This window comes from Cetorhinus maximus, chromosome 18 (genome assembly GCF_964194155.1).
Source record: "Cetorhinus maximus chromosome 18, sCetMax3.hap1.1, whole genome shotgun sequence".
Lineage (NCBI taxonomy): Eukaryota > Metazoa > Chordata > Chondrichthyes > Lamniformes > Cetorhinidae > Cetorhinus > Cetorhinus maximus.
In genome coordinates, this window is record NC_135896.1 from 83,905,888 (window position 1) to 83,933,484 (window position 27,597).

Genomic DNA, 27,597 nt, shown 5'->3' on the forward strand with positions numbered 1-27,597 from the left:
GGTCTCCTTCCCTAAGGAAGAACATACTTGCCATGGAGGGAGTGCTACAATGGTTCATTAGACTGATTCCTGGGATGAGAGAGTTGTCTAATGAGTAGACAAATCAAGTAGACTATATTCCCTAGAGATGAGTGTGAGACCTCACTGAAATGCTTAAAGGGCTTGACAGGGTGGAGGTAGGAGGATGCCTCCCCTGGTTGGGAAGTCCAGAACCTAGGGGTCACAGTCTCAGAATAAGGGGTCAGCCATTTAGGACTGAGATAAGGAGAAATTCCTTCACTCAAAGAGTTGCAAATCTTTGGAATTCTCTCTCCCAGAGAGCTGTGGATGCTCGGTAGTTGAGTAAATTCAAAACAAAGGTCGACAGATTTTTGGATACTAAAGGAATCAAGGGATATGGGGATAATAATGCAGGAAGATGGTGTTGAGGTAAAAGATCAGCTGTGATTTTAGTGAATGGCAGAGTGGGCCCGAAGGTGCAAATGACCTTCTCCTGCTCTTCTATTTCTTATTTTCTTAAAACAAGTAGATGGAGTTGAGGTACAAATCAGCCATGATCTAATTCGATGGTGGAACAGGCTTGAGAGGCTGAATAGCCTATTTATTTTCCTATATTCCTTAAATCCTTCCTATAAACATAATGCTATGCTATGTAAAGACAATGTATTGTTTTGTAGTTCCACAATGTGAGTTCGCTGGTATTTTAAAACCCCTAGCAACCACTGGAGTTAATTTGCATGAGACACCTGTTCTTGTCACAGTTGTTTCTGGCTGCACAGTTTTATTATGCAATTTCATATTCATTTCTCACCCCAAATAAAAATCCGAGATGCTAAGTTTGCCTGCGTGCTTTGAGACTTAGAACAGTTGCCTTCAGCTCCATGGATACAAATCTTGTTCTGCTCACAGACCTGTATTCTTGGTGTGTGGTGCTCCTGATCTGTTTTTTTCATAACCTTGCTTCATTAGATCAGAAGGAAAGCAGGTGGGACGCCGTGGAAGAAGCACGTCCCTGAAAGAACGGCAGCCCGCAAGGCAGCAGAACGAACGGGCAAACAGCTTGGATAATGAGCGCTCACCGGAGCCACGGCAGCATCTGCAGGTAGGTGCAGAAGTGTAAAATCCCTGCTTCCACAAAGAGGCAATTCGCTTCATCCTAAGAAATATTGTGTACAAAATTTAAAACCCTTAAGTTTTTCCAAAACAATTTCCCTGTTTTGAATCTTTTAAAAATAAAAATTCATCCTTTTAAGTCATAGTAACATTATGCAGCAGGTACTCTATTTCCTTCAGACTTTACCCCATTCTCTGAAGCCAGAAATATCTGTTCTTTGCTTGTCTTTTTATGTTTGTTTGCTTATTCTGCTCCCCAGATGCAGGTTGGTTTGTGGGCCACTTGGTAAGCAGCAAATTAGGCCAACATTTAATTTAAGAGAATGTTCTGAAGGTTTGTGGCACTCAATGAAGAGTGCAGGAGGGCATGCCAAGAGCAGCACCAGGCATACCTAAAAATGAGGTGTCAACCCGGTGAAGCTACAACACAGGACTACTTGCGTGCCAAACAGCACAAGCAGCATGCGATAGACAAGGCTAAGCGACCCCATAACCAACAGAGCAGATCTAAACTCTGCAGTCCTGCCACATCCAGTCGTGAATGGTGGTGGACAATTAAACAACTAACCAGAGGAGGAGGCTCCACAAATATCACCATCCTCAATGATGGGGGAGCCCAGCATAGCAGTGCAAAAGATAAGGCTGAAGCATTCGCAAGTCTTCAGCCAGAAGTGCCAATTGGATGATCCATTTCTCCCTCCTCCAGAGGTTCCCAGTATCACAGATGTCAATCTTCAGCCAAATCAGTTCACTCCACATGATATCAAGAAATGGCTGAAGGCACTAGAAACTGCAAAGGCTATGGATCCTGGCAATGTTCCAGCAATAGCACTGAAAACATGCTCCAGAACTTGCTGCGCTCCTAGCCAAGTTGTTCCAGTACAGCTACAACACTGGCATCTACCTGACAATGTGGATAATTACTCAAAAAGCAGGATAAATCCATCCCAGCCAATTACCGCTCCATCAGTCTACTCTCGATCATCGGTAAAGTGATGGAAGGGGTCATCAACAGTGCTATCAAGCGGCACTTGCTTAGAAATAACCTGCTTACTGATGATCAGTTTTGGCTTTGCCAAGGCCACTCAGCTCCTGATCTCATTACAGCATTGGTTCAAACATGGACATAAGAGCTGAACTCCAGAGGTGAGGTGAGAGTGCCTGCCTTTGACATCAAGGCAACATTTTATGTAGCAAAGCTGGAATCAATGAAAATCGGGGGGGGGGGGGGGGCGGAAAACTCTCCGCTGGTTGGAGTCATACCTAGCACAAAGTTAGATGGTTGTGGTTGTTGGAGGTCAATCATCTCAGTTCCAGGGCATTGCTGCAGGAGTTCCTCAGGGTAGTATCCTTGGCCCAACCATCTCCAGCTGCTTCATCAATGACTTTCCTTCCATCAGATGGTCAGAAGTTGAGATGTTCGCTGATGATTGCACAATGTTCAACACCATTCGTGACTCCTCAGATACTGAATCAGTTCATGTCCAAATGCAGCAAGACCGGCACAATATCCAGGCTTGGGCTGACAAGTGGCAAGTAACATTCGCACCACACAAGTGCCAGGCAATGACCATCTCCAACAAGAGAGAATCTAACCATTACCCCTTGACATTCAATGGCATTGCCATTGCTGATTTCCCCTTCTATCAACATCCTGGACCAGAAACTGAACTGTACTAGCTATATAAATACTGTGGCTACAAGAGCAGGTCGGAGGCTAGGAATCCTGCAGCGTGTAACTCATCTGCTGATTCACTAAAGCCTGTCCACTATCTACAAGGCAAAAGTCAGGAGTATGATGGAATACTCTCTACTTGCCTGAATGAGTACAGCTCTAGCAACACTCAAGAAGCTCGACACCATTCAGGACAAAGCAACTCACTTAATTGGCACCTGATCCACAAACATTAACTTCCTCCGCTATTGACGCACAGTAGCAGCAGTGTGTACCATCTACAAGATGCACTGCAGGAACTCACCAATGTTCCTTAGGCAACTCCTTCCAAACCCACAACCGCTACCATCTAGAAGGACAAGGGCAGAAGATGCATGGGAACACCATCACCTGGAAGTTCTCCTCCAAGCCACACAGCATCCTGACTTGGAAATGTATCACTTGTTCCTTCACTGTTGCTGGGTTAAAAACCTGGAACTGCCTCCCTAACAGCACTGTGGGTGTACCTACACCACATGGACTGCAGCGATTCAGGAAGGCAGCTCACCACCACCTTGTAAAGGGAAATTAGGGATGGACAATAAATGCTAAATGCTAGCATAGCCAGTGATGCTCACATCCCATGAATAAATAAAGAAAATCCCAGAAATATTCTGTGCGAGTTGATCACAGAGCAGTCTGGTCAAAGAACTGTTATGGTGAAGCATTTTTAGAAAGGCAGGTTGTGTTTTTTAATTATTTTTTTCCTTCCTTCTACTCAAGGCATGAGACATGTTTGGGTGCAGTTCAGCGGGCACCTCTAGCATGTCAACCAAATAATTATCCTTCATTCATGAGCCTCAATAACCTGTAATGATGCTAGGCAGTACTCCCTGATGGCACATCACAGTTCTGTTCTCCCCTCGCATCCACAAACATGCACTTCTGACAGGAACTACTGAACAGCAACCATGAGCTTTGTGACCTCTATCCATTCCCAAAGCAGTAAACACTAAAATAGATCATGTTCTCCCCACCTCCTCCATTGCCATGACTCCAGCGGAGACCTGCCAACAGAGTATCAGCCAAGAATTGAAACATGGTACCTTCTTTATTCATTGTTACACTGCATAATGCATGTAAATAGTCTGAGCTATCATGAAACTCTTTAAAACAGTATATTGTATAGAAGAAACATGCAGTGAAGGAGATTCAAAGTTTACACTGCTATAGTTTATTCAAATAGGGAAGGATGGCACAGCAGCACACTGCTGCATTACCATAGAGCAGTCTTTCACCATTTGTAGCAAGTCATTGGTACAAATTAGCATGGATTGGATTCCGAGAGGGGTCTGTGCTGGGGCTTCAACTTTTTACAGTTTATATCAATGACTTAGACGGGGGGAGTGAAGGCATGGTAAATATGCAGATGACACAAAGATATCTAGTTGAGTATGTTGTGAAGAGAAAATAAGGAGGTTGCAGATGGATATAGATAGATTGAGCGAATGGGCAAAAACCTGCTAGATGGAGTATAATGTGGGAAAATGTGAAGTTGTTCACTTTGGCAGGAAGGATAAAAAAGCAGAGTTACTTAAATGGAGAACAGCTGCATAATTCCAAGGTGCAGAAGGATCCATGTGTTCTAGTGCAAGAGTCACAAAAAGTTAGTATGCAGTTACAGCAAGTAATTAAGAAGGTTAATGGAATGTTATCCTTTATTACGAGAAGAATTGAACATAAAAGTAAGGATGTTATGCTTCATTTATACAGGGCATTGATGAGACCACATTTTGAATATAGTGTGTGCCGTTCTGGTCTCCTTATTTAAGGAAGGATGTAAATGCATTGGAGGCGGTTCAGAAGAGGTTTGCTAGATTAGCACCTGGAATGGGTGGGTTGCCTTATGAGGAAAGGTTGGACAGACTGGGCTTGCTTCCACTGGAGTTTAGAAGAGTGAGGGGTATTGATTGATTGATTGAAGTATATAAGATCCTGAACGGTATTGACAAGGTGGACGTGGAAAGGATGTTTCCTCTTGTGGCGAGTCCAGACTAGGAAGCACTGTTTTAAAATTATGGATTGCCCTTTTAGGACAGAGATGAGGAGAAAGTTTTTTCCCTCAGAGGGTTGTGCAACTTGGAACTCTCTACCTCAAAAGGTGGTGGAGGTGGGGTCACAGAATCACGGAGTGCAGAAGAGGCCCTTTGGCCCATTGAGTCTGCACCAACACGTGAGAAACACCTGACCTACCTACCTAATCCCATTTACCAGCACTTGGCCCATAACTTTGAATGTTATGATGTGCCAAGTGCTCATCCAGGTACTTTTTAAAGGATGTGAGGCAACCCGCCTCCACCACCCTCCCAGGCAGTGCATTCTAGACCGTCACCACCCTCTGGGTAAAAAGGTTTTCCCTCACATCCCCGCTAAACGTCCTGCCTCTCACCTTGAACTTGTGTCCCCTCGTGACTGACCCCTCAGCTAAGGGGAACAGCTGCTCCCTACCCACCCTGTCCATGCCCCTCATAATCTTGTACACCTCAATCAGGTCGCCCCTCAGTCTTCTCTGCTCCAACAAAAACAACCCAAGTCTATCCAACCTCTCTTCATAACTTACATGTTTCATCCCAGGCAACATCCTGGTGAATCTCCTCTGCACCCCCTCCAGTGCAATCACATCCTTCCTATAATGTGGCAACCAGAACTGCACACAGTACTCTAGCTGTGGCCTCACCAAGGTTCTATACAACTCCAATATGACCTCCCTACTTTTGTAATCTATGCCTCGATTGATAAAGGCAAGTGTCCCATATGCCTTTCTCAGCACCCCACTAACATGCCCCTCCGCCTTCAGAGATCTATGGACACACATGCCACGGTCCCTTTGATCCTCAGAACTTCCTAGTGTCATGCCGTTCATTGAATACTTCCTTGTCAAATTACTCCTTCCAAAGTGTATCACCTCACACTTTTCAAGGTTAAATTCCATCTGCCACTTATCTGCCCATTTGACCATCCCGTCTATATCTTCCTGTAGCTCAAGACACTCAACCTCACTGTTAACCACCTAGCCAATCTTTGTGTCATCCGCAAACTTACTAATCCTACCCCCCACCTAATCATCTATGTCGTTTATATAAATGACGAATAATAGGGGACCCAGCATAGATCCCTGTAATCCGCCACTGGACACTGGCTTCGTGTCACTAAAGTATCCTTCTGTCATCACCCCCTGTCTCCTACAACTAAGCCAATTTTGAATCCACCTTATCAAATTACCCTGTATCCCGTGTGCATTTGCCTTCTTTATAAGTCTCCCATGTGGGACCTTGTCAAAGGCTTTGCTGAAATCCATATAAACTACATCAACTACACTACCCTCATCTACACACCTGGTCACCTCCTCACAAAATTCAATCAAATTTGTTAGGCATGACCTCCCTCTGACAAAGCCATGCTGACTATCCCTGTTCAAACCTTGCCTCTCCAAGTGATGATAGATTCTCTCCTTCAGAATTTTCTCCAATAGTTTTCCTACCACTGATGTGAGATTCACTGGCCTGTAGTTCCCTGGCTTATCTCTACAACCCTTCTTAAATAGCAGAGCCACATTAGCTGTTTTCCAGTCCTCTGGCACCTCCCCCGAGGCCAGAGAGGAATTAAAAATTTGGGTCAGAGCCCCTGCGATCTCCTCCCTTGCCTCCCTCAGCAGCCTGGGACACAAATCATCCAGACCTAGAGATTTGTCCACTTTTAAGCCTGCCAAGACCTCCAATACCTTGTCACTCCCTATATCAATTTACTTAAGAACCTCGCAGTCTCTCTCCCCAAGTTCGATACCTTCATCCTCATTCTCTTGGGTGAAGATGGATGTGAAGTATTCATTCAACACTCTAGCAATGTCATCTGGCTCCACCCATAGATTGCCCCCTTGGTCCCTTATTGGCCCTACTCTTTCCCTGGTTATCCTCTTCCCATCGATATATTTATAGAATATCTTGGGATTTTCCCTACTTTTACCAGCCAGAACTTTCTCATATCCCCTCTTTGCTCTCCTTGAATATTTTTAAGGTGGAAGTAGATAGATTGTTGTTAGGCAAGGGAATCAAATGTTATCGGGGTTAGATGAGAATGTGGAATTCGAAACATAAACAGATCAGCTATGATCTTATCGAATGGCAGAGCAGGCTCGAGGGGCCAAATGGCCTACTTCTCCTATTTCGTATGTTCGTATGTATGTAGATAACAGGGTTGATGAGAGTAGTGTGGTTGATGATGTGTATGGACTTTCAAAATATGTTTGATAAAGTGTCACATAATAGACTTGTTAGCAAGATTGTAGCCCATGGGATTAATGGGACAGTGGCCATGTTGATACAAAATTAGTTAAAAGGCAGAAAGCATACAGTAGTGGTGTGGGTTTGTTGTTTATCAGTAAAGTATACTCTGGTGTCCCTCATGGGTTGATATTAATACTACTGCTCTCTAATTCTCAAAAGGGAATTGGGTATATACTTGAAAAAGAAAACTTGCATGACTATCGGATAAGAGGGGACTTAGAGTTGGAACTTTTTAAAGAGCTGGCACAGGCATAATGGGTCAAATGGCCTCCTACTGTGTTGGCTGATTCTATGATTTTAGCTATGAAGAGCATTGTAATGCTATCACTAATAGCGAAGAAGAAATTTTTCTCTGCAACAAGGGAAAGAAAATTGTTTAAAAACAATAGCAAGTAGTTGGATAACATTTGCAAAAATCAGAAAGCATACCCACCTTCCGTGAAGTGTGGAGGTGGCAGGGAAAGATCATTGAAATACGCCTCACTTCTCCCTTTCTCCCAATTTCCCCCAAAACAACGTTTTCTGTCTTTGTGTTTCTGTCCCAGGTTTCATTTCACTTATTCAGAACTTTCTTGCTTCTTCAGTGATTCAGTTTTAGATTTAACAGTTATAGGTTTAACAGTTTCAGCTAAACCTGACAGGGATGATAACCTTGACCAAGGATGAGAAACTAGTCCTGAGACCCGAGATGCTAAGTTTATTTCCACAGGGGCAAAGAAGGCTAATAGGAATTTTACTTAAAAAAAATTGGAGTTATTACTGTTTTAATAATGTGAATCAAGAGAGGCTATTTCCACCGTTGAAGAATTAGTGAGGAGGAGGGTAGCATCATCAATTTAAAGTTGTCACTACTGATGATACCTTCTGCTTACATGAATTGGTTTACTGAAGAAATTTAATGAGGGCAAAGCTTCTGGTTTAATATTTAAACATTTCCTATCCTGAGTGCTTGCTAATTTTATATGTGCAATGAAATCTCAGTCCTGAAGGTTCCTTCTCATTGTTTAACCTTTAACTCCATACTCCCAGAAAGCCTTAATTTAAGGTATAACACTAATTGGGTCTTGGAGTTTCTCAGTTGTCAGCCTATGGGCTGGAACCAGGAGCAGAGATGAATGGTGAGAATCCCTGCAGCAGATAAATATACATTATAAGTGAGTCTTGCCTCCTGAATTTCTTTAAAAATTTTTAAATCATGCATTGATGTTACTGAACTGATGGCATGATGAATCTGTAGCGTCAATCATTGTGGTCACATGCTTCAGGGTACTTCAGGGTTCATACATTATATCTATTAGTATCAGCGCAGGGAATTGATATTATGAACACTCACTGACTGATCATACTTTTTTTGCAAGACACCTTACCAAACACCTTCTGAAAATCTATATTCGTTCCGTTCACTTTATCTATATAATTAGTCACTCCTTCACTTTAAAAGCTAAGTGTGTATGGTAAATTTAACAAAGCGCTCCTTGATTTCACCATGCATCTCTAAAGGCTCCTTAATTTGATCTCGAGTTATGGATGCTGCTCAAACTCATGGTGTAACAATGTGATAGGCAACAGATAGAGGAGGTATTCATCTCATCGGTCAGAGAAGGTTCTGAACCTAAATTTCTGAGGTAAAAAGGCCAGTGTTAAACCCACCACCGCACTCAGCCAACCTAGCACCCAGGCTCCTGTGTGAAGTAGTGGCCACTTAAGCAAGCAGGACCACGGGCATTGATGGAACTATACCACTGCGTAGGCTAGAAAGGGAAAAAAGTCAACGGAAAGAAAAAAGCCATGTTCATGCAGATAAATGTATGAACCAAAGGGCCATCAATAAAAAAGGGTTCTTTCCTAATTTGTATATTTGATGGAGTCTTAGTGAGATCTAAATGTAAAAATGCATTTAAGATGCTAGGAGAGGAGCACTCAGATGGAGACTAGTGACCCTGAGTGCTGCTGTCCTCCTTCAGCCAGTCAACTTCTGGCCCATATTGATCCTATCAATTGGAGGAAACCCTGCCTTTTCCTGCTTCCTCATAGGTGTTCTTCAGACTGAGTTGGGTCCTAATGCTAGTGGAGGTGTGCATTTTGCCTCTTTAATATTGACAGCTTCTGGCAGGAGTCCCATGCACCTTCCAGTAGCAGAACAGTTTCAAAATAAATATGTCTTGGGTGCCTGGTCTTTGAGAAATGGACAATTCCTGTGGCTTTCAGGATTATTTTTTTAAGCCATACATAAATTTCTTATAGAATGTTTCATTAACAGTGTATGAGGGTCATTAATTAATAGGTAGAGAATAATGCACTGAGATCTTGAGAACATTGCTGAGCATTTTAAAGCTCTCTTTGATATGTAGATGTATATCTCTCTGCTTTGATGCATTTTGTCCAAAAGTGTCACTGGTGGTGAGTCTTTCTCATTCTCATTCTGATATTCCTACAAAGCCACAGAAGCTGTCCAGAATGGTAATCATGGTCGATGCAGATCCTTTAAAAGGTTACAGTGCTTATATTGTTCAGGCCAGGATATATGAATATGGGATATATTGGCCTTGGGTGAGGTGCAGCATAAATTTATCACAGATAATGAGGCTAAAAGGGTTAAATTATAAAGACAGATTATATAGACTAGGCATTCTTTTTCTTTAATGTAGAAGATTAAGGTGTGACCTAACTGAGGTGTTTATGATGATTAAAGGATTTGACAGGGCAAATAGAAAGAAACTATTTCCTCTGGTCCAGAACAAGAGGACAGAAGTTTAAAATTAGAGCTAGGCTGCTCATGGCAGATGCCAGGAAGTACCATTTCACAGAAAAGGTAGTGGAAATCTGGTACACTCTCCCCAAAAAGCTTTTGAGGTTGGGGGCCAATTGAAAATTTCAGAACTGAGATAATGGGTGGAATTTTACGGTCTTGCCGAAATCAATGGACTTATTGCATTTTATGGCCCTGCCTCCACCATGACTGTGCTGAAAAATTCCACCCAATAGATTTTTGTTAGGCATAAGGGTATTGAGGAATTAGGAACCAAGGTAGGTAAATAGAGTTGAATTACAGATCAGTGACAATCTAATTTAATAGCAGAGCAGGCTTGAAGAAGCTCAATAGCTGACTCCTGTCCCTACATCTCTACCTGTCCAACTTTCAGACTCAGTTACATATCCAGGCAGACACATAGTATCAACATGTGTCCTCTAGGTAGTTTGAAACCGTTTTGTAACCAGTGAGCACCAAGACGTTGACCGCTTAATTTATTCAAATTTGCAAGTACAATTTAAAGTTACTTGCGCCCATTTTTAGTTTGTATGGACCATTTTTTTTAGTTAATGGTGACCCCTGCTTTGAGATTGCAAATACCACCCCTTGGGTCTGGGAAAAAGAGACAAATAGGGCAGACAGTTATGAAGTCGTTCTGATTTTTACCCATTGACAACTTAGGGTTATGACTTTGTCATGTAGGGAGCCACTTATCCACCGCTGACATTGTGCATTAACTCTAGGCTAATAAAAGCCCCTCTCTCCATTCACCAATGTGATATTTCCATCTATACCACTGCAGTTGTTTTGCATAGTTTTGCATTCTTTCTAATTACTTCATTGTCTTAACTTTGAAAACTTAGTTGAAGAAAATCTTCACAAAGTGCATGCATTTTACACTTTACCACACAGCAGCCTGAGTGACAATTTCACTGCCCCCCAGTTGCACTGCAACCAGTATGAAAAATACGGTGCATTGTAAAACCTTGCTTTTTACCTCTACCAGTCAAAAACTCATGAACCTTGATTTAGAACTCACTCGTAGGCTAATCTTGTAACTCGCTCTTGAATTATTGGCCCTGGTTGCTTCTAGCCATAGTAAATAATATCACTAAAGTCTTAGTCATTTATCATCTCTTTCCCTTACCAGCTGACCTTGCATGAATACCAGTTAGTGCTCAATTATGTGCAACTTTGTGCTGTGGGCCCGCATCTGCTTATATCTGGATTGATAGTGCCACGAGCTGATTTGACATGGGACCACTGCAATCAACAGAGGAGGCTTTCGTCTAGTCAATCAGGATCAAATCCAGACCTGAATGCTGGAGGTATTGAAAAGGTTCCTCTAAGCCACAGTACCATCCAGAATATTACCTCAAACTAAGGCAAGAAAGTAGAACTAGAGAGCTTAAATTCAAATTCGCAAGAAGTAGTTCTACAACCAACATAACGCAATCACAACCATTTATCGCATTGCTATTTGTGGGACCTGTCTGCACAATTTGGCTACTGTGTTTCCTACATTATAACAGTAACTCCATGTGGTAGTGAATTCTACAATCTAATGCCATTTTGGGTGAAGAATTTCCCCCTGAATTTTTTATTTTGTTTACTAGTGACTATCTTATATTTATGACCCCTCATTTTGGATTCCCCCACAAGTGGAAACTTCTTTTCTATATCTACCCAATCAAATTCTTTCATAATTGTAAAGAACTCTATCAGGTCATCTCTCAGCCTTTTCTAAAGAAAAGAACCTGAGTTTTTATAAAGCGCCTCAAGATATCCTAAAGTGCTAATAGCCAATTTTTTTATATATATATATATATATGGTCATTGTTGCAATAATGGGAGGGTTTGGATGGGGACAATGACCTTTTGATTGATTCCAGGAGTTCAGCACAAAAATCAAGGCTGACACTCCACTGCAGGACTGAGGGAATACTGCATTTTCACAGGTGCTGTCTTTCGGACGAAATGTTAAACTCAGTCGCCGTCTGCTTCCTCAAGTGTATGTAAAAGATCCCATGGCACTATTTCAAAGAAGAGTAAGGAAGTTATCCTGTGTCCTGGTCAATATTTATCCCTCAATCATAATCACAAAAATAGATTATCCAGTCATTATCACATTGCTGTTTGTGGACGTTTGCTGTGTGCCTATTGGCTGCCACATTTCCTACATTATAATAATGACTACACTGCAAAAGTACTTCATTATTCGTAAAACACTTTGAGACATCTGACAGCCGTGAAAGGCATTATATAAATTTTTATAAATTTGTCGATTTGAATCTCTGCTTCATCCCCAAAGTTAACTGCCTGAGTGGTAGCTTGAGTCGGGAAATTTCCCAACTTGGCAGACCTGCCTCTATTCAAAAGGCCTGGTTAGATCCAATTTTCGCTCTGAGGAGATGGGGCAGGATTAGGTTGGGCAGCCGATGCTGGAAACAGATCCCAGGGGTGAGTAAGTGCTGAGTTGGGCTGGTTAGAAGGCCCACCTTTGTTCTCTGGAACTTCGTCCCAGTTATTTTAGAAGCTGTTAGACCCTCTAGCCCTCAACCAGCTCACCACCCACCCTCATGCCAACTCATGCCCCCTCATAACCCCCATGCCACCTCATATACCACATGCTACTTCAGTAGTCACTCCCCCAGTATCCACCATGGGCAGACCTCAGAAGCTACGTGGAGATGAAAAAATGTACACTTCTGGAAAAAAAAATGAAAAATCTAATACAGCTCTCACTTCTACACACATTTTAGTTAAAAAAACTCCCATTCATGAAACCCATTCAAAGCTTTTGAATCTCAAGTGGTAAATATCATATAAAAATAAACAAACTTCTATTCAGACCCCATATCAAATACAACTAATCCTTTAATAGCCTCTTTACACTGTCAATCAAACTCTGATCTCAGGACCCCCCCCTGCAGAGATAATTGTAGTTTTTGACTTCTATTTAAACTCCATAAACAGATGGTAATGTTTTATTTCTAACCTACACCAGATGGACTATCAATCAAAGCAGTCCAGCAGATGTTTTTTTTAAAACTCTAAATCTAATTGACAACTTCAGCTTGTGTTTTTCCCCATGTTTAAAGGACTGAGGATTTAAAAAAACTTCAGAGCAGGATACTTAAACAGACTTTATCTGTCCTTCAAGAGCGTTTCATGTCTACTCCATCAATTCATGACTCCCACACTGTAGATTAAGACTTTTAGGCCAGCCAAAATTGAGTCTGTTTGAATTTGGCACTGTGTTCAAATGGCCTTGATGAGTTCAAATTACTTACTGAGTTCAGGTCTCCCACCTGTGTAAATCATGCCCCCCACTCTCTTTCCTGCCAACAAAAATTGGATCTGCCAGAAATGAAGGCAGGACTTCTGCATCCAGGTCCCATGGGGAAACATTTTAAATTTGTGTTTATTCAGTGACACTTTTTTTAAAGGTCCTCATAGTCTTCCAAACTCTGTGAAAATCCGACTCCAACTCGTACCTAATCACTGGCTGTTTTCTCTCTGCCAATTCTGGTGAAATATACATGAGTGGAGTTTGTTTTTTCAATTCTTGCCTCAGGGTAGGCCTGTGCTTCACTAACTGCTCTTGTCTTATTTAATTCCCTCTTTCACTGAACAATATGGCACAGTTTAAAGGGAGAGAAAAACACACCCACAAAAATGTTGATCAATTTCAGTTGTAGGGTGGAGTAAGTCCTATAGAGAAATAAATATTGAGTTTATGGATCCCCACCTCCCACCACTCCTGCCAAAAAAAAATGCAGAGTGACTGTGCTAGGTTTCAGTCGTGATTATGTTTGAAAATTGTGATTGTTGGTAAGTGCAGCCCTTAAATATATTCTGTAAAAGTGCAACCTGGAATAATGCAAAGTAGATGGGGTGAATTTACCCTTCTGTGACGTTCTAATGCTAACCAGCATATTGTGTCAATATATAGTGTAAATGGAGTAATATATCTCCCCTTTTTAATTAAAAAAATCTGACGAACCAAGCCTTGTTTACTCCCCCTTTCGCCACTCATTTTACATTCAAAGCTGAATGACTGCTAACCTTCATCCCTTAACTTCAAAGGGCACTACTTTGACATTGCTGAACAGCATGAAGAGAGCCGCATTCACTCAAGTAAGTGAGCGGTGAATCTTTTACCTGCATATGTTTTTTACTTAAAGATTTTTGCTAATTTAAATAAAAATTGTGCCTAACAAAGCGGCAGTAATAGAAACATTTTAAATTTGTGTTTATTCAGTTGAAGCTTTTTTTGACTAAAGATGCGAGAGAGTAATAAGTTCAACTAATTTGTTGGGACTTAGGTGATATAAACCAAACATTTAGCTTGGTGAATATCACTGCTTTGTAATTTGCTTTCTACCTTCCATTATTATATACTTGGAGCCAACTTATTTCCCTATAACACACACATACTAGGGGGACAATTACAAGTGGTTGCAAAGTGCATCTGCACTGCGATGATATTCAATGACAAGTGGTAGAATCTCAATTCACTCTCAAATTCTCTCCTTTAACACTGAGCTAATAAGACTGAACTTTTTTGGAAGGGGCAAGGTGATGTCTTCAAACTTTGACATTTCTTAGAACAAGATTTGAAGGCATGTTTCTGAAATAGGATTAAGACCTAAATTTGGGGCTGAGGGAGTGGGGGGAAACGGTAGGAGAGAGGGATTGGGTCTGGCAGCAGAAACAGAAAATGCATGTGAACATTGAGTAAGTCAGCTTTTGAAAGAAAGCAAAGGTTTGATGCTTTGGCTGTGACTATTCTGATGAAGGGTCTCCAACTGAAATTTTGACATTTCTTTCTCTTTCTAAAGCTGACAAACCTCCTGTGCATTTTCAGTATTTGCTGATTTATTTTATATAACTGTTCTAGAATTGCAGTGATTTTTAAAGACACTATTAGAACATCAATAAGAGAGGATTAAGGTAAGTGAAAGCAACCATCAAAAATGCTGGTTAGCATTGAGGGGACTACAGTGAAAGGTTCACTGAATTGGTCATTGAGTAAATTGGGTTTATATTCTCTGGAGTTTAGAAGAATGTGAGGCGATCTCATTGAAACCTACAAAATTCTGAGGGAGCTTAGTAGGATGGACACAGATTTTTTCCATTGGTCAGGGAATTTAAAACACGGGGGCAAATGAAAATAAGGAATTGGCAGACTTCTTGAATAATTACTTTTGTGTCAGTCTTCACTAAGAAAGAGGAAAATATACCTGACAATCTGGACGGCTGGGGTGGGGGTATGTTGTGCGGTGGGTGCAGTGGATTAATAATGATTCAAGGACTGGAACTCACTAAAATTAATGCAAGCAAGAAAACAAGATTAGAAAAAATAATGACACTGAAGACTGACAAATCCCTAGGACTTGATTTCTACTCAAGTTTTAAAGGAAGTGGGTGAGGAAATTGAAGTTGTTTTATCCATAATCTTCCAAAGCGGTTTCAATTCAGGAATTGTCCCCATAGAGTGGAAAATTGCAAATGTAACTCCATTATTTAAGAAAGGTGAGAGAGAGAAACTAAGAAATTATAAACAGGTTAATCCAACATCTGCTGCAGGAGTCGTTATTGGAATCTATAGTTAAGAACAGAATGATAGTACTTGGAGAAATGTGGATTGATTAGAGAGAGCCAACATGAATTTGTAAAGGGGAGGTCATGTATAATGAACCTAGTTGAATTTTTGAGGAAGTAACTAAAGTGGTAGGCAGGGAAATGCCTATGGATGTAATCTATATGGACTTCCAGAAAGACATTCAATAAGGTTTCATATAAGGGACAGTTAGCTCAAATTAAAGCTCTCAGAATTGAAGGCAAATTATTGACCTGGTTAAATTAAACAGTAAAAGACAGAGTAGGAATAATGGGTATTACTCTAATTGGAAGTGACTCGTGTGTCCCACAAGGATCTGTGCCGAGGCCTCAACTTATTCACTCTTTAATGAGATGGATATAAGGCTGTCTATTGTACTAAGTGTACTGATGATACAAATATGGTATAGTAACTCATGTAAACAAGAACATAGAATTATGAAGAGACCTTGATATAGTTAGCAAGTTGGAAGAACTGTGGATTTCAGTGCAAGTAAGTATGAGGTCATCCACTTTGAACTGAAAAAGGATAGATTTGAGTATTTTAATGATGAAAAGCTAGGAAAGAGGAGGTCCAGAGAATTTGGGGTCTACGTAAACAGATCACTAAAATGTCGTGGCCAGGTATGACAAATAATCAAAAAAGCTAATAGAGCATTGGCCTTTACGACTTGAGGCCTAGAATATAAAGGGGAGGAGGTTTTGCTACAATCGCACAAAGCCTTTGTTAAACCATTGGAGTACTGGGCACCACTCCTTAGAAAGCCTACATTGACCTTGGAATGAGGACAGGGCATATTCAACAAAATATTACCACAGGCTCCAAGGAGTAAATTATGATGAGAGATTACATGAACTAGTCTTCTATCCCCTGGAATGTAGAAGTTTCAAGGGTGATTTGATTGAGGTGCTTAGGATTTTAAAAGGAATTGATAGGATAGAGAGAATTTTTTTTCCACTTGTGGGAAAGTCTAGTAGAAGGGGTTATAACCTTAAATCAGAACCAGCCGTTTAGGAGAGAAGTTAAGAAACACTTCTTCATATAAAGGGTGTTAGAAGTGTGAAGCTCTCCTCAAAAAGCAGATGATGGCTCAATTAATGAATTTACATCTGCAAGCAATAGATGTTTGTCAGCCAAGGGTACAATGGGACATGGAGCCAAAACAGGTGGATGGCTATAACATACAGATCAGCCATGATCCCACTGACTATCAGAGCAGACTCGAAGGGCTGAATGGCCTCTTCTGTTCCTATGTTCAATGAAAGTTGAAACCTAAAGTAGGAGCTTCCTGGGTATCTTAAATAATTCAAGATTTGGAGCATCAAAGTTGGATTCCATACCAAAGCGCGTAGCTCCTTTTACTTGAATTGGGTAAATGTGGAAAAACACGTACTAAAAATATGTCTGCATTACCAATGTTTGCACTCTTTTTTTACTGCAGATTCCTCGGAAAACTGTCTATGACCAGTTGAATCATATACTAATTTCAGATGAGCAGTTGCCAGAAAACATAATTCTGATCAATACATCAGACTGGCAGGGACAGGTATGCACCAACCCGTGAGACATGTTTCTACCAAATTTCCCTACATTGCAAAATTGATTACACTTCAGAGTTTTATTGAGGGAGTGCTGCGTTGTCAGAGGTATGCCCTCTTTTGAAGGAGATACTTTCCCCTTCAAGTGGACATTAAAGATCCTATGACACTATTTGAAGATGATCAGGGGCATTCTATCAATGCCTTGGCCAATATTTATCCATCAACTAACACCTCAACCCAATGGTCAGGTCATTTATTTCATTGCTATATGTGGCTGCTTGCTGTGCACAAATTAGTTGCCGCATTTCCTGCATTACAACAGTGACTACAGTTCAAAAGTGCATCATTGTTTGAAAAGTATTTTGGGACATCCTGAGGACATGAAAGGCATTGTATAAATGCAAGTCTTTCTATCTTTAGATGGGGAAAAAAAAGGTTAATCTGTTTCCAGTTTAATGACTTTTGAGTCATAAGGCAACATGTCTGTTTTGACATTAGCAATGCTCTGCCCAATCCCACCAAGAAAATGAACAAGTACCACTTTCTTGCCTCTATGCTGATTTATGATTGGAAACTTGTCCAAGTGCCCTCTATTCAGTCATACACCATGATTGCAAGTGGCGGCAGACAACCTAACTGTGGAACATGTCACAATTGAGTGAAATTCACACTCGCCCACTTCTAGCAGAGATTGATGGATAGTGATCAGGAAGAGCATTCCCAGCTCATTTTTCTCTAATCCAGGGATGCTGTCACTAAATGTAGCACCCAACTCTAGACTGGAGATTGAACCCAGCCCTCCTGCTCTCTGACTCAGAGATGGTGGCACCTGTCAGCCATATGGAGAGATTTGATTTATTTTCTTTTGCATTTCCCCTTACCTTGTTGGTAAACCAACAGGCCACAATAGCCTAGTGTTATAAAGCTAGACCAGTGATCCAGAGATTATGAGCTCAATTCCCATCACAGCAAACTGAATTCACTAAATCTGGTTGTTTGTGGGCTGGCACCAGATAAAATGATCATGAAAGCTGCTGGATTGTTGTAGAAACACTGTTGGCTCACTGATGTCCTACAGGGAAGGCTAAGTTTGTACCCCTACCTGATCTGGCTGACATGTGATTCCAGTCCCACACTACATGGCTGACACTTAGTACCCTTAGTAATTAGAGATGAGCAATTAAATGCGGCCAAGAATGTATAAAGAAAAAGCAGAACTGGCTACTCAGTTAGCTCCTAATCCTCTGCTGCTAGTGGATGTGGGAAAATGCTCCAGTTGACTGATTCAAATGTCTTTTTTCTCCTCTGAGTTTTGCTTCCATTCAAAGAGTTCCCCTAGCCTCCAATTTAGTTTGCCACTGTCGATTTTGCATGTTAAATTGAGACTGTGACTCTGAGAATGGATCAGAGAATAACATACCTGTTTAATAATACTTTACTGCCTTACAGTACGTGTCAGAGTTACTACAGAAACACAACCTCCCCATTGTGTGCACGTGTTCCTCTGCAGATGTACAAGCAGCATTCACAACCATCGTCTCCAGGATACAACGCTTGTGAGTTGGAGCCTTCTTGGTTATTATGGTCATTGGTTATAATTTTGTATTGCGATACATAAGTATTATAGGTGTTGTTGTAATATATCTGCGAGTATATAATACATATAGATACATGAACTTATTCTAGAAGAGCCATCCACTAAATACAAATTTGAGTTTTGCACAACTGATTAGAGAGAGTGGCTATGCTGTGCTTTATAAATGTCTCTTCCTGTAGAAAAGAAAAAGCACTTGAAATGCTTAGCCCCTGAGGGGAGAAAAATATATTTGCCAATATCCCATTTACAGAGCTCTGGATTCATTCATCTGAACCTATTTTTCCTCCAGTGGCCTCCCCATATCTTTCATTAGCCACAAGGTTAGATTGAAGACATGCATCTGCCCCTGCAAAATGTTTGTATTTAGCTTGCATTTACAAAAATTTATGTGAAGCCTCTTTCCCTTTGGGGAAAAGGTTGACTCTCTGAAACCTGCATTGCAATTCGGTCTCTTGGTTCAGTGGATAAAGCTTTTATGCCTGATTCAATATATTAATTCATAGGATGTGGGCGTTGCCAACAAGGGCAGTGTTTATTGCCCATCCCTAACTGTCCTTGAGAATGTGGTGCTGGGACACCTTGAACCATTACAGTCCGAGTGATAAAGGTACTCCCACAGTGCTAGTAACTAGGGAGTTCAGAGATTTTGATCCAGTGAAAATAAAGGAACAGTAATATATTTGACTCAGGATGGTGTGTGTCTTGGTGGGAAACTTGTAGGTGCAAGTTTCCCATGTGTGCTGCTCGTCCTTCTAAGCATCAGAGGTCACCGGCTTGGGAGGTGCTGTTGAAGAAATTTAGTGTATTGCTGCAGTGTATTTTGTAGATGGTATGCACTGCAGCTGTGGTGCAACAGTGGTGGAGGGAGTGAATATTTGAGGTGATGGGAAGGGGCTGATTTGTCATAGATGGAGTCAAACTCCTTGAGCCTTTTTGGAACTGCACTCATTTAGGCAAGTAGGAAATATTCCATCACACTCCTGACTTCTGCCATGCACGATGGAAGGGCCTTGGGGAGACAGGTGGTGAGATATTCAATGCACATTATCTCACCTCTGATCTTTTGTGGCCACAGTATTTATATGGATGTTCCATTTAATTTTCTGATCAATAGTAACCCCGAGGATATTGATTGTGTGGATTCAGCGATGGTAATATTGTTGAATGTCAAGAGAGGTGGTTAGACTCTCTCTTGTTGGAGATTCATGCCACTTGTGTGATGCAAATATTAATTACTAATTGTCAGCCTAAGCATGAACGTTGACCGGGTCTTGCTGCATGTGGGCACAGATCGCTTCATATCTGAGGAGTTGCAAATGGAACTGAACACTGCAATCGTCCCTGCTTCTGATCTTATGGAGCAAAAGTCATTGATGAAACAGCTAAAGATGGTTGGACCTAGGACACTATCCTGAGAAATTCTTGCAGTGATGTCCTGGAGCTGAGATGCTTGGCCACCAATAACCACAACAATCTCCCTTTGCGTTAGACATGACTCCATGACTCCTACCAGTTGAGCGTTCCACCACCGCGCCCCCCCCAGCCGATTCCCATAAACTTCAACTTCAAAGGACATATGCCCTGTACTATGCCACAAGCATGTAACATGGGCTGACATGGATGGAGTGCTAAAGCACCATCCTTTCGATGAGATGTTAAACTGAAATCCCATCTTCTGCTTCCAACAACAAAGGGTCTACTTGAGCCCTGGCTAACATTCTTCTCTCAGCCAGTTGCTGGTGCAGAATGTCATCTTTTTTTATTTATATAATGACAATCACTGCACTTCACAAAGCATTCATCAACTATTACCCATTGTGTCCTGCCATATAAATACTGTGGCTGCAAGAGCAGGTCAGAGGCTAGGAATTCTGTAGCAAGTAACTCCCCAAACCCTGTCCACCATCCACAAAACACAAGTCAGGTGTGTGATGAAAAACTCTCCACTTGCCTGGATAAGTGGAGCTCCAACAATACTTAAGAAACTCAACACCATGCAGGACAAAGCAGCCTGCTTGACTAGCACCTCATCCACCATCTTAAACATTCACTAACTCTACCGCCAACATAGTAGCAGCTGTGCATATCATATAAAACATGTGCTGCAGCAACTCAACAAGCCTCCTTCAACAGCATCTTTCAAACTTGTGACCTCTACCATCTAGAATTTAAGCACAGCAGATGCAGGGGAGCACCACCACCTGCAAGTTCTCCTCCAAGCCACACACCATCCTGATTTGTAACTATATCACCCTTTCTTCATTGTCTCTGGGTCAAAATCCTGGAACTCCCTAACAGCCCCATGAGTGCAGTCCATCTGATGTAGGTACAGCGAACTACTACCTTTGAGGCCAATTAGGGATGAGCAACAAATGCTAGCCTTGCTAGCAATGCTCACATCTCTTGAAAGAATTTTCTTTTTAAATTACCGGAGAGGGTTGATGTGAGTAGTGCGCTTGATGTTGTGTAGATGGACTTCCAAAAGGCATTTGATTAAAATATCACGTGATACACTTGTTAGCAGAATTAAAACACAGTTGATTAAAAGGACTGTGGTAGTGTGGATAGAAAATTAGCTAACGAGCAGGGAGCAGAAAGCAGAGGAGCAGAGAGCGATTGAAAAACAATCTGGAAGAGAGCATACATTGAGTATTGCTGAGAGAAAAAAAACTTTTTGTTGAAGCTTTTCGTCTTGCACTCATCAGGACAATTTGTAAGAAAATATCAATGTCAGGGGAAACAACATATTTATACTGTATGAAAAGAAAGTGCTGATTAGTTGACAAGTGGACTCTGGTAGAGGTGTTACCATGGAGAATACACCAGTTGGTGGTGACTGACAATTAGCTGCCAAGCATTGTTTGAAATTTAAGCCATGCAAGTTGACTCTGATTGGTCAAGACATTGCCCTGGGAATGAACCAGTAGAGTGGCTGTCACTTACTTTGATTAGCTGAAACAGGCACATTGTGTGTACATGTTCTTTCTGTCTGCAAAGATGTATCAATCGTTTGCTATATTTAAATGTGCAGCTGCATGTAATGATTTCCTTGCACGTCTTAATGGGCTCCATCCTGTTTTCAAATTCACCTTTGAAATGGAGCAATCAAATGAACTCCCTTCTCTTGATGTACTGGTTGGGAAATCTGCCAGGGGGTTCTCTACCATGGTCTACCACAAGCCTACCTTCACTGGTCAATACACGGGTTGGGATTCTTGTAGTTCCATGCACTAAAAGATTGGCCTTATCGGCAACCTCAAATAGGACCCAAGCCATTTGCTCACCACGCAAGCTTGATGCTGAAATGGGGCACATCAAAGACATCCTGCAGGATAATGGGTACCCTGCTCAGATAATTTCATGGTGTATATCGTGCAAACTCACGAAAGGGCCCCAAGGAGATTGCTTTTGGCTCTGAAAATGCCCAGTCTACCTTGGATTTCCCTGGAAGGGTAAGGTATCTCAAAAATTTAAAAACAGGTGAAGCTGTTTCACGCTGCTACTATGCAGTAGCAACACAAGTAGTATTCGCCACTAACAGGATGCTGCTGCCAAGCCAAAAAGCTGCCCATCACACAAATGCGTAATGTGATGTATGAATTTCAGTGCCAGTGTGATGCTAGGTATGAAGGCCATACGTTTCAAAGACTGGCGGATCATAACAAACAGCATGTCTCAGCTACTGTTCGCAACGGGCAAGGTACGGACTGTACCCAACCAGCCCGTGCTTGAAAAGTTGAAAATACAGTGTACAACATTAGGTGTACTTCTAGGATTGGACAACATTTGATAAATAATCCTCTGTGTGCTAAGAATTACACTGGCAATCAATTTAAGATTGTCAGTCAGGCTTGCAGTGTGGAAAATTTACATGTACTGGAAGTTACATATATTAATACACAGGGCCCTGTTCTTTGCAGACAGAAAGACCATGTATACATATTGCACCTGTTTCAGCAAAACAAAATAAGTAGTAGCCATTCGCTGGTTCGTTCCCCAGGGCAATGTCTTTACCAATCAGAGTTGAGCTGCCTGGTTTAAATTTCAAACAATGCTTGTCAGTTAACTGCCAGTCACCATCAATTGTTGCATTCTCCATGGCAATGCCTGTACCAAAGTCCACTTGCCAACCAATCAGCATGGTTATACTGTATAAATAAGTTGTTTCCGACATTGGTATTTTCTTGTGAATTTTCCTGATGAGTGTAAGACAAAAAGCTTTGACAAAAACGTCCCTTTTTCAGCAATACTCAAGTTCTAAAAGCATACATTAGGAACACTACTCTTTTTGACTTATATTAGAAACCTAGACTAGGCTATACAGGACATAATTTCAAGGTTTGCAGAAGACACAAAATATGGAAATATTGTAAACAGTGAGGAGTAACAGACTGAGCAATGGCAATATAAACTAAATGGTAAAGTTTGAGTTTGTGCAGGAACAGAAGGGGATGGGCATGTACATAGACAAGCCTTTGAAAGGGGCAGGACGAGTTGGGAAAGAGGTTTAAAAAGATATATGGGATTATTGGCTTTATAAATAGAGGAACAAAGTATAAAAGTAAGGAAGTTATGCTGAACATATAGAACACTAGGTTAGGTCCAGCTGGAGTATTGTGACTAATTATAGACACCATACCTTAGGAAGGATGTCAAGGCCTTAGAAAGGGTGCAAAATGTTAAATGGATCCAAGCCAGATGGTGAGTTATGAAATACACAGATCTTTTCCTTGTTGGTAGGTTAATGCACAGGATGCAGAACTTCAGATCTCTGCCTCCAAACTAACAACCCAGTGTCGCAGCTGACTCTCTTTGTATGTGCCCTGTCCTTAATCAAACAATGCCCATCGCCTGTATATCTTTAACAACATGATCAATCAACCATTAACACAGAGGAGATTTATTAGAATGGCACCAGGGATAAACAAGGAAGCTGGACTGGCTCAGTGGTTAGCATTCCCACCTCTGAACCAGAATAGCTCAAGTTCAATTCCGCTCCAGGAATGCTCTGGTACAGGCAAACCAGCGTGTATCGATGCTGGTCCCCAGCTCAGATAAATGGGGAGCATTAGCACCAGGTAGAGCATACAGCTGTAAAACCACCTGCTGATTCCAAAAGGAAAAATTATGATTCATATGATCAGCCAGCATTGTGACAACCCCATGTAATATCGGTAAAACTATAAAAGAGAGGAAGGAAGGTACCAGGGATAAAAGACTGTAATGCAGAGAAACTTGAGTTTTTCTCCTTAGACCAGTGAAAGTTTGAGGGAGATTTGTTAGAGGGTTCAAAGTCATGAAGCTTTTTGATAGAGTAAACTGTTTCCAGTGGCAGAAGAACTAGAGGCAACATGAGAAAACAATATTTTACACAAGTTATTACTGAAGTGCATTGCCTGAAAGGGTAGTGAAAGCAGAGTCAATAATAACTTCAAAACTGAATTGAATAAATATTTTAAGAACATTTACAGGGCTTTGGGGAAGGATTAAGAGAATGGAGCTGACACTAAAGCTCTTTCAAAGAGCTGTTACTGGCAAGTTGAGCCAAATGGGCATCATTCTGTGCCATATTCATTCTATGAGCCTGGTATGATGTAATCAGTTTTCCAGCTACCTGAAGCTGGAAAGAGGCTAGTAATATTTGTGTGAAGGGGGTCCATTGCATAGAATGGTACATTGAGGGCATGTGTGAAACTACTTATTTCATTAGAATGGCAGCCAGTGTTTCTGACTAACTTGAGGGCCATCAACCTAAGCAGCACCATGTTCAATGGCTGTTCAAGAAATAATGCTCTCTGCATTACAGTATCTTCTCCACAGAGAAGGAAAATATAAACAAATGCAAGGCTGATAGTTCCATTAAAAATTATAGGTTTCACAGCTTTAATAGTTCTTTCATTTGTGTATGGATATAAAGTTTGGTCCACTATCTGATTGAATTCAACTAATAACAGCTACTTTCATCACCTTCTTCTGAAAATTAGTGAGAAGACTCCCAATAACAGCCAAAAAATGCTGCAGTCTGCAGCATTGGGCTATGGTTTTGTGTGACAAGTGACTCATTACAGTCTTGCTGTAACCCTACCTCCCAGTCGCTGAGGCAATTTCTCCATGTGGAGAATGGGGAATTTGGTAAAAGCCATTCTAAGCTGCTGTGGTAAGAAGCATTTACTGAAGTCTGGAAATTGGTAGCTAATTTGTTCTTGCAGCCAGGGATATTGCCTGGCACAAAAAGACCATGGAGGGGGAGAAAGTGAGCTTCCATTGACATGTCCAGACCGACTGTTTCCACCACCGTAATATCATCTGACTGCTTCTGCCGCAGCTTGTTGTGTCATAGAATGGTTACAGCGCTGAAGGAGGCCATTCAGCCTATTAAGTCCTTGCAAATTCTCTGCAAGAGCAATTTAGCTCTGCCCTTTCCCTGTAGTCCCACTATTTTATCTCTTCAAGCGCTTGTCCAATTCCTTTTTGAAAGCCATGGCTGAATCTGCTTCCACCACACTCTCAGGCAGTGCATTCCAAATCCTAACCACTTGCTGCATGAAAAAGCTTTCCTCATGTCGCTGTTGTTTCTTTTGCTAATTATCTTAAATTCGTTTCCTCTGGTTGTTGACCCTTCTGCCAATGTGAACAGTTTATCCCTGTCTACTCTGTCCAGAACCCTCATAATTTTGAACGCCTCTATCATATCTCCTCTCAACCTTCTCTTCTTCAAGCAGAACAACCCCGGATTTTCCAATCTATCCACGTAATTAAAGTCCCCCATCCCTGGAATCATTCTCGTGAATCTTTTCTGCAACCCCTCTAAAGCCTTCACCTTCTTTCTAAAGTGCGGTGCCCAGTTTTGGACACAACATGCCAGTTAGAACCTAACCAGTATTTTATAAAGGTTTTTCATAACTTCCTTGGTTTTGCACTCCATACCTCAATTTATAAAGCCCAGCAACCTGTATACCTTTTGAACCACATTCTTAACCTGCCCTTCTGCCTTAAAAGATTTGTGCACACATACCATATTCCTGTGCCCTTTAGAATTGTACCCTTTAGATTATATTGCCTCTCCTCGTTCTTCCTACCAAAATGTATCACTTCACACTTCCCGGCATTAAAGTCTGTCTGCCATGTGCCCACTCATTCCACCAGCTTGTCCATGTCATCTTCAAGTCCATCACCATCCTCCTCATTGTTCACAATACTTCACAGTTTTGTGTCATCTGCAAATTTTGAAATTGTGCTCTGAATACCAATGTCTAAGTTATTAATATTCATCAAGAAAAGCAGTGGTCCTGGTACCAACTCCTGGGGAATCCCACTGTATGCCTCACAGTCTGTAAAAACAACTGCTCTCCACTACGGTCTATTTCCTGTCTCTCAGCCAACTCCTGCCACTGTCCCTCATATTCCATGGGATTCAACTTTGCTGGCACAACAATAATGTGGCACTTTATCAAATGCCTTTTGGTAGTCCATATGGACCATATTAACCCCATCAACCTTCTCATCAAAAAACTAAATCATGGTGTTTAAATGCAGTTTATCTTGATAGATCCATTTTGGCTTTCCTTAATTAATTTGCACTTGTCCAAGTGATTGTTAATTTTGTCCTGAATTATCATTTCTGAAAGCTTCCTCATCACCAAGGTTAAACTGACTGGCCTGTAGTCGCTTACATCTTTCTGCTGAAAACCTCTACACTTAACTATTTCAACACACTCCTGACCGGCTTCCCACGTTGTGTACCCTCTGTAAATTTGAGGTAATCCAAAAATCTGCTACCTGTGTCCTAACTCGTGCAATTCTCGTTCACCCATCATTTCTATGCTCACTGACCTATATTGGCTCCCCATTAAGCAATTCCATGATTTTAAAAACTCTCATCCTTCTTTTCAAATCCCTGTGTGACCTCCTCTTTGCCTATCTCTTTAACCTCCTCCAGCCCTAGAACCCTCAGGGATTTCTGCACTCCTTCAATTTTGGCCTCTTCCATGTTCCTGATTTTAATTGCTTTACCATTGGCCGCCCTGTGTTCAGCTGCTGGAATTCCCTTCCAGAACTTCTCTGCCTCTCTATCCTTCATTCTAAGATGCTCCTTAAAACCTGCCTGTTTGACCAGATCCTAATATCTGCTTATGTGGCTTAGTGTCAAATTTAATTTAGTAGTGCTTCTGTGAAGCACTTTGGGCCATTTCACTATGTTAAAGGTGCCATATAAATGCAAGTTATTGTTGAAGTCCCATCATTGCTTTTGTTAAAGAAAAACACTGAATGATGCTTAATTTTTCTACTTGTTTTCAGCTGCAACTGTAACTCCCAAACTCCAAACCCCATTAAAGTGACTGTGGCCGGGGCCCAGCATTACCTAAGCGCTATTTTACGGCTTTTTGTGGAGCAGCTATCACACAAGACTCCCGACTGGCTTGGCTACATGAGGTTCCTCATCATTCCCCTTGGTATGTTCACTGCAAATATCTTAAAATACTTTGTGTTGTCCCACTTCAGCCAAACTGCCTTGTCTGTTCATGACTTTAGTAGTGTGAGATGGATATTATTTTGTTAAATATATTTTTGCAGATTATTGTGTTGTTCTGTGAAGAAGGGTGTGTGTGTGTGCGTGTGCGTGTGATCAGATTAAGCTGGGGAAAAGTTGGTTTTTGCATTTGTAATAAGATATTATAGTGGTCTGAGGTACAAGTAAATATGTTGAATCAAACATTTGCATTCTTAGATAAGTTGAGAGTTCATTTGAATGTCAGAGGTGGCAAGAAACATTTCTGCATCTTACAGGAGTTCCATGGGTAAATAGAAGAAGGTATATTACATTTTATTGACACAAAAACAGAGACAAAATAGAAACATGAAAGATTTAATATTTGGAAGAATTCAGTTTCAATGAGGTGTGAGAACAATGAAACCTGAGATGAAAGGGGGAAGAGGTATTTTAGAATTACTGTGGAGAGCTGGGGATGAC

General features: G+C 41.3%; 1 protein-coding gene across 1 annotated transcript in view; it reads left to right on the forward strand.

Moving 5' to 3' along the window:
• Nucleotides 1-27,597, forward strand: part of pacs2 (phosphofurin acidic cluster sorting protein 2) — a 274,493-nt gene that overhangs the window by 206,133 nt on the left and 40,763 nt on the right. Inside the window, exons 13-16 of the mRNA XM_078563102.1 lie at nucleotides 970-1,102; nucleotides 16,930-17,034; nucleotides 18,479-18,585; nucleotides 26,925-27,079. Of these exons, the coding sequence (XP_078419228.1) occupies nucleotides 970-1,102; nucleotides 16,930-17,034; nucleotides 18,479-18,585; nucleotides 26,925-27,079 (500 nt within the window). The remainder of the gene's footprint in view (nucleotides 1-969; nucleotides 1,103-16,929; nucleotides 17,035-18,478; nucleotides 18,586-26,924; nucleotides 27,080-27,597) is intronic.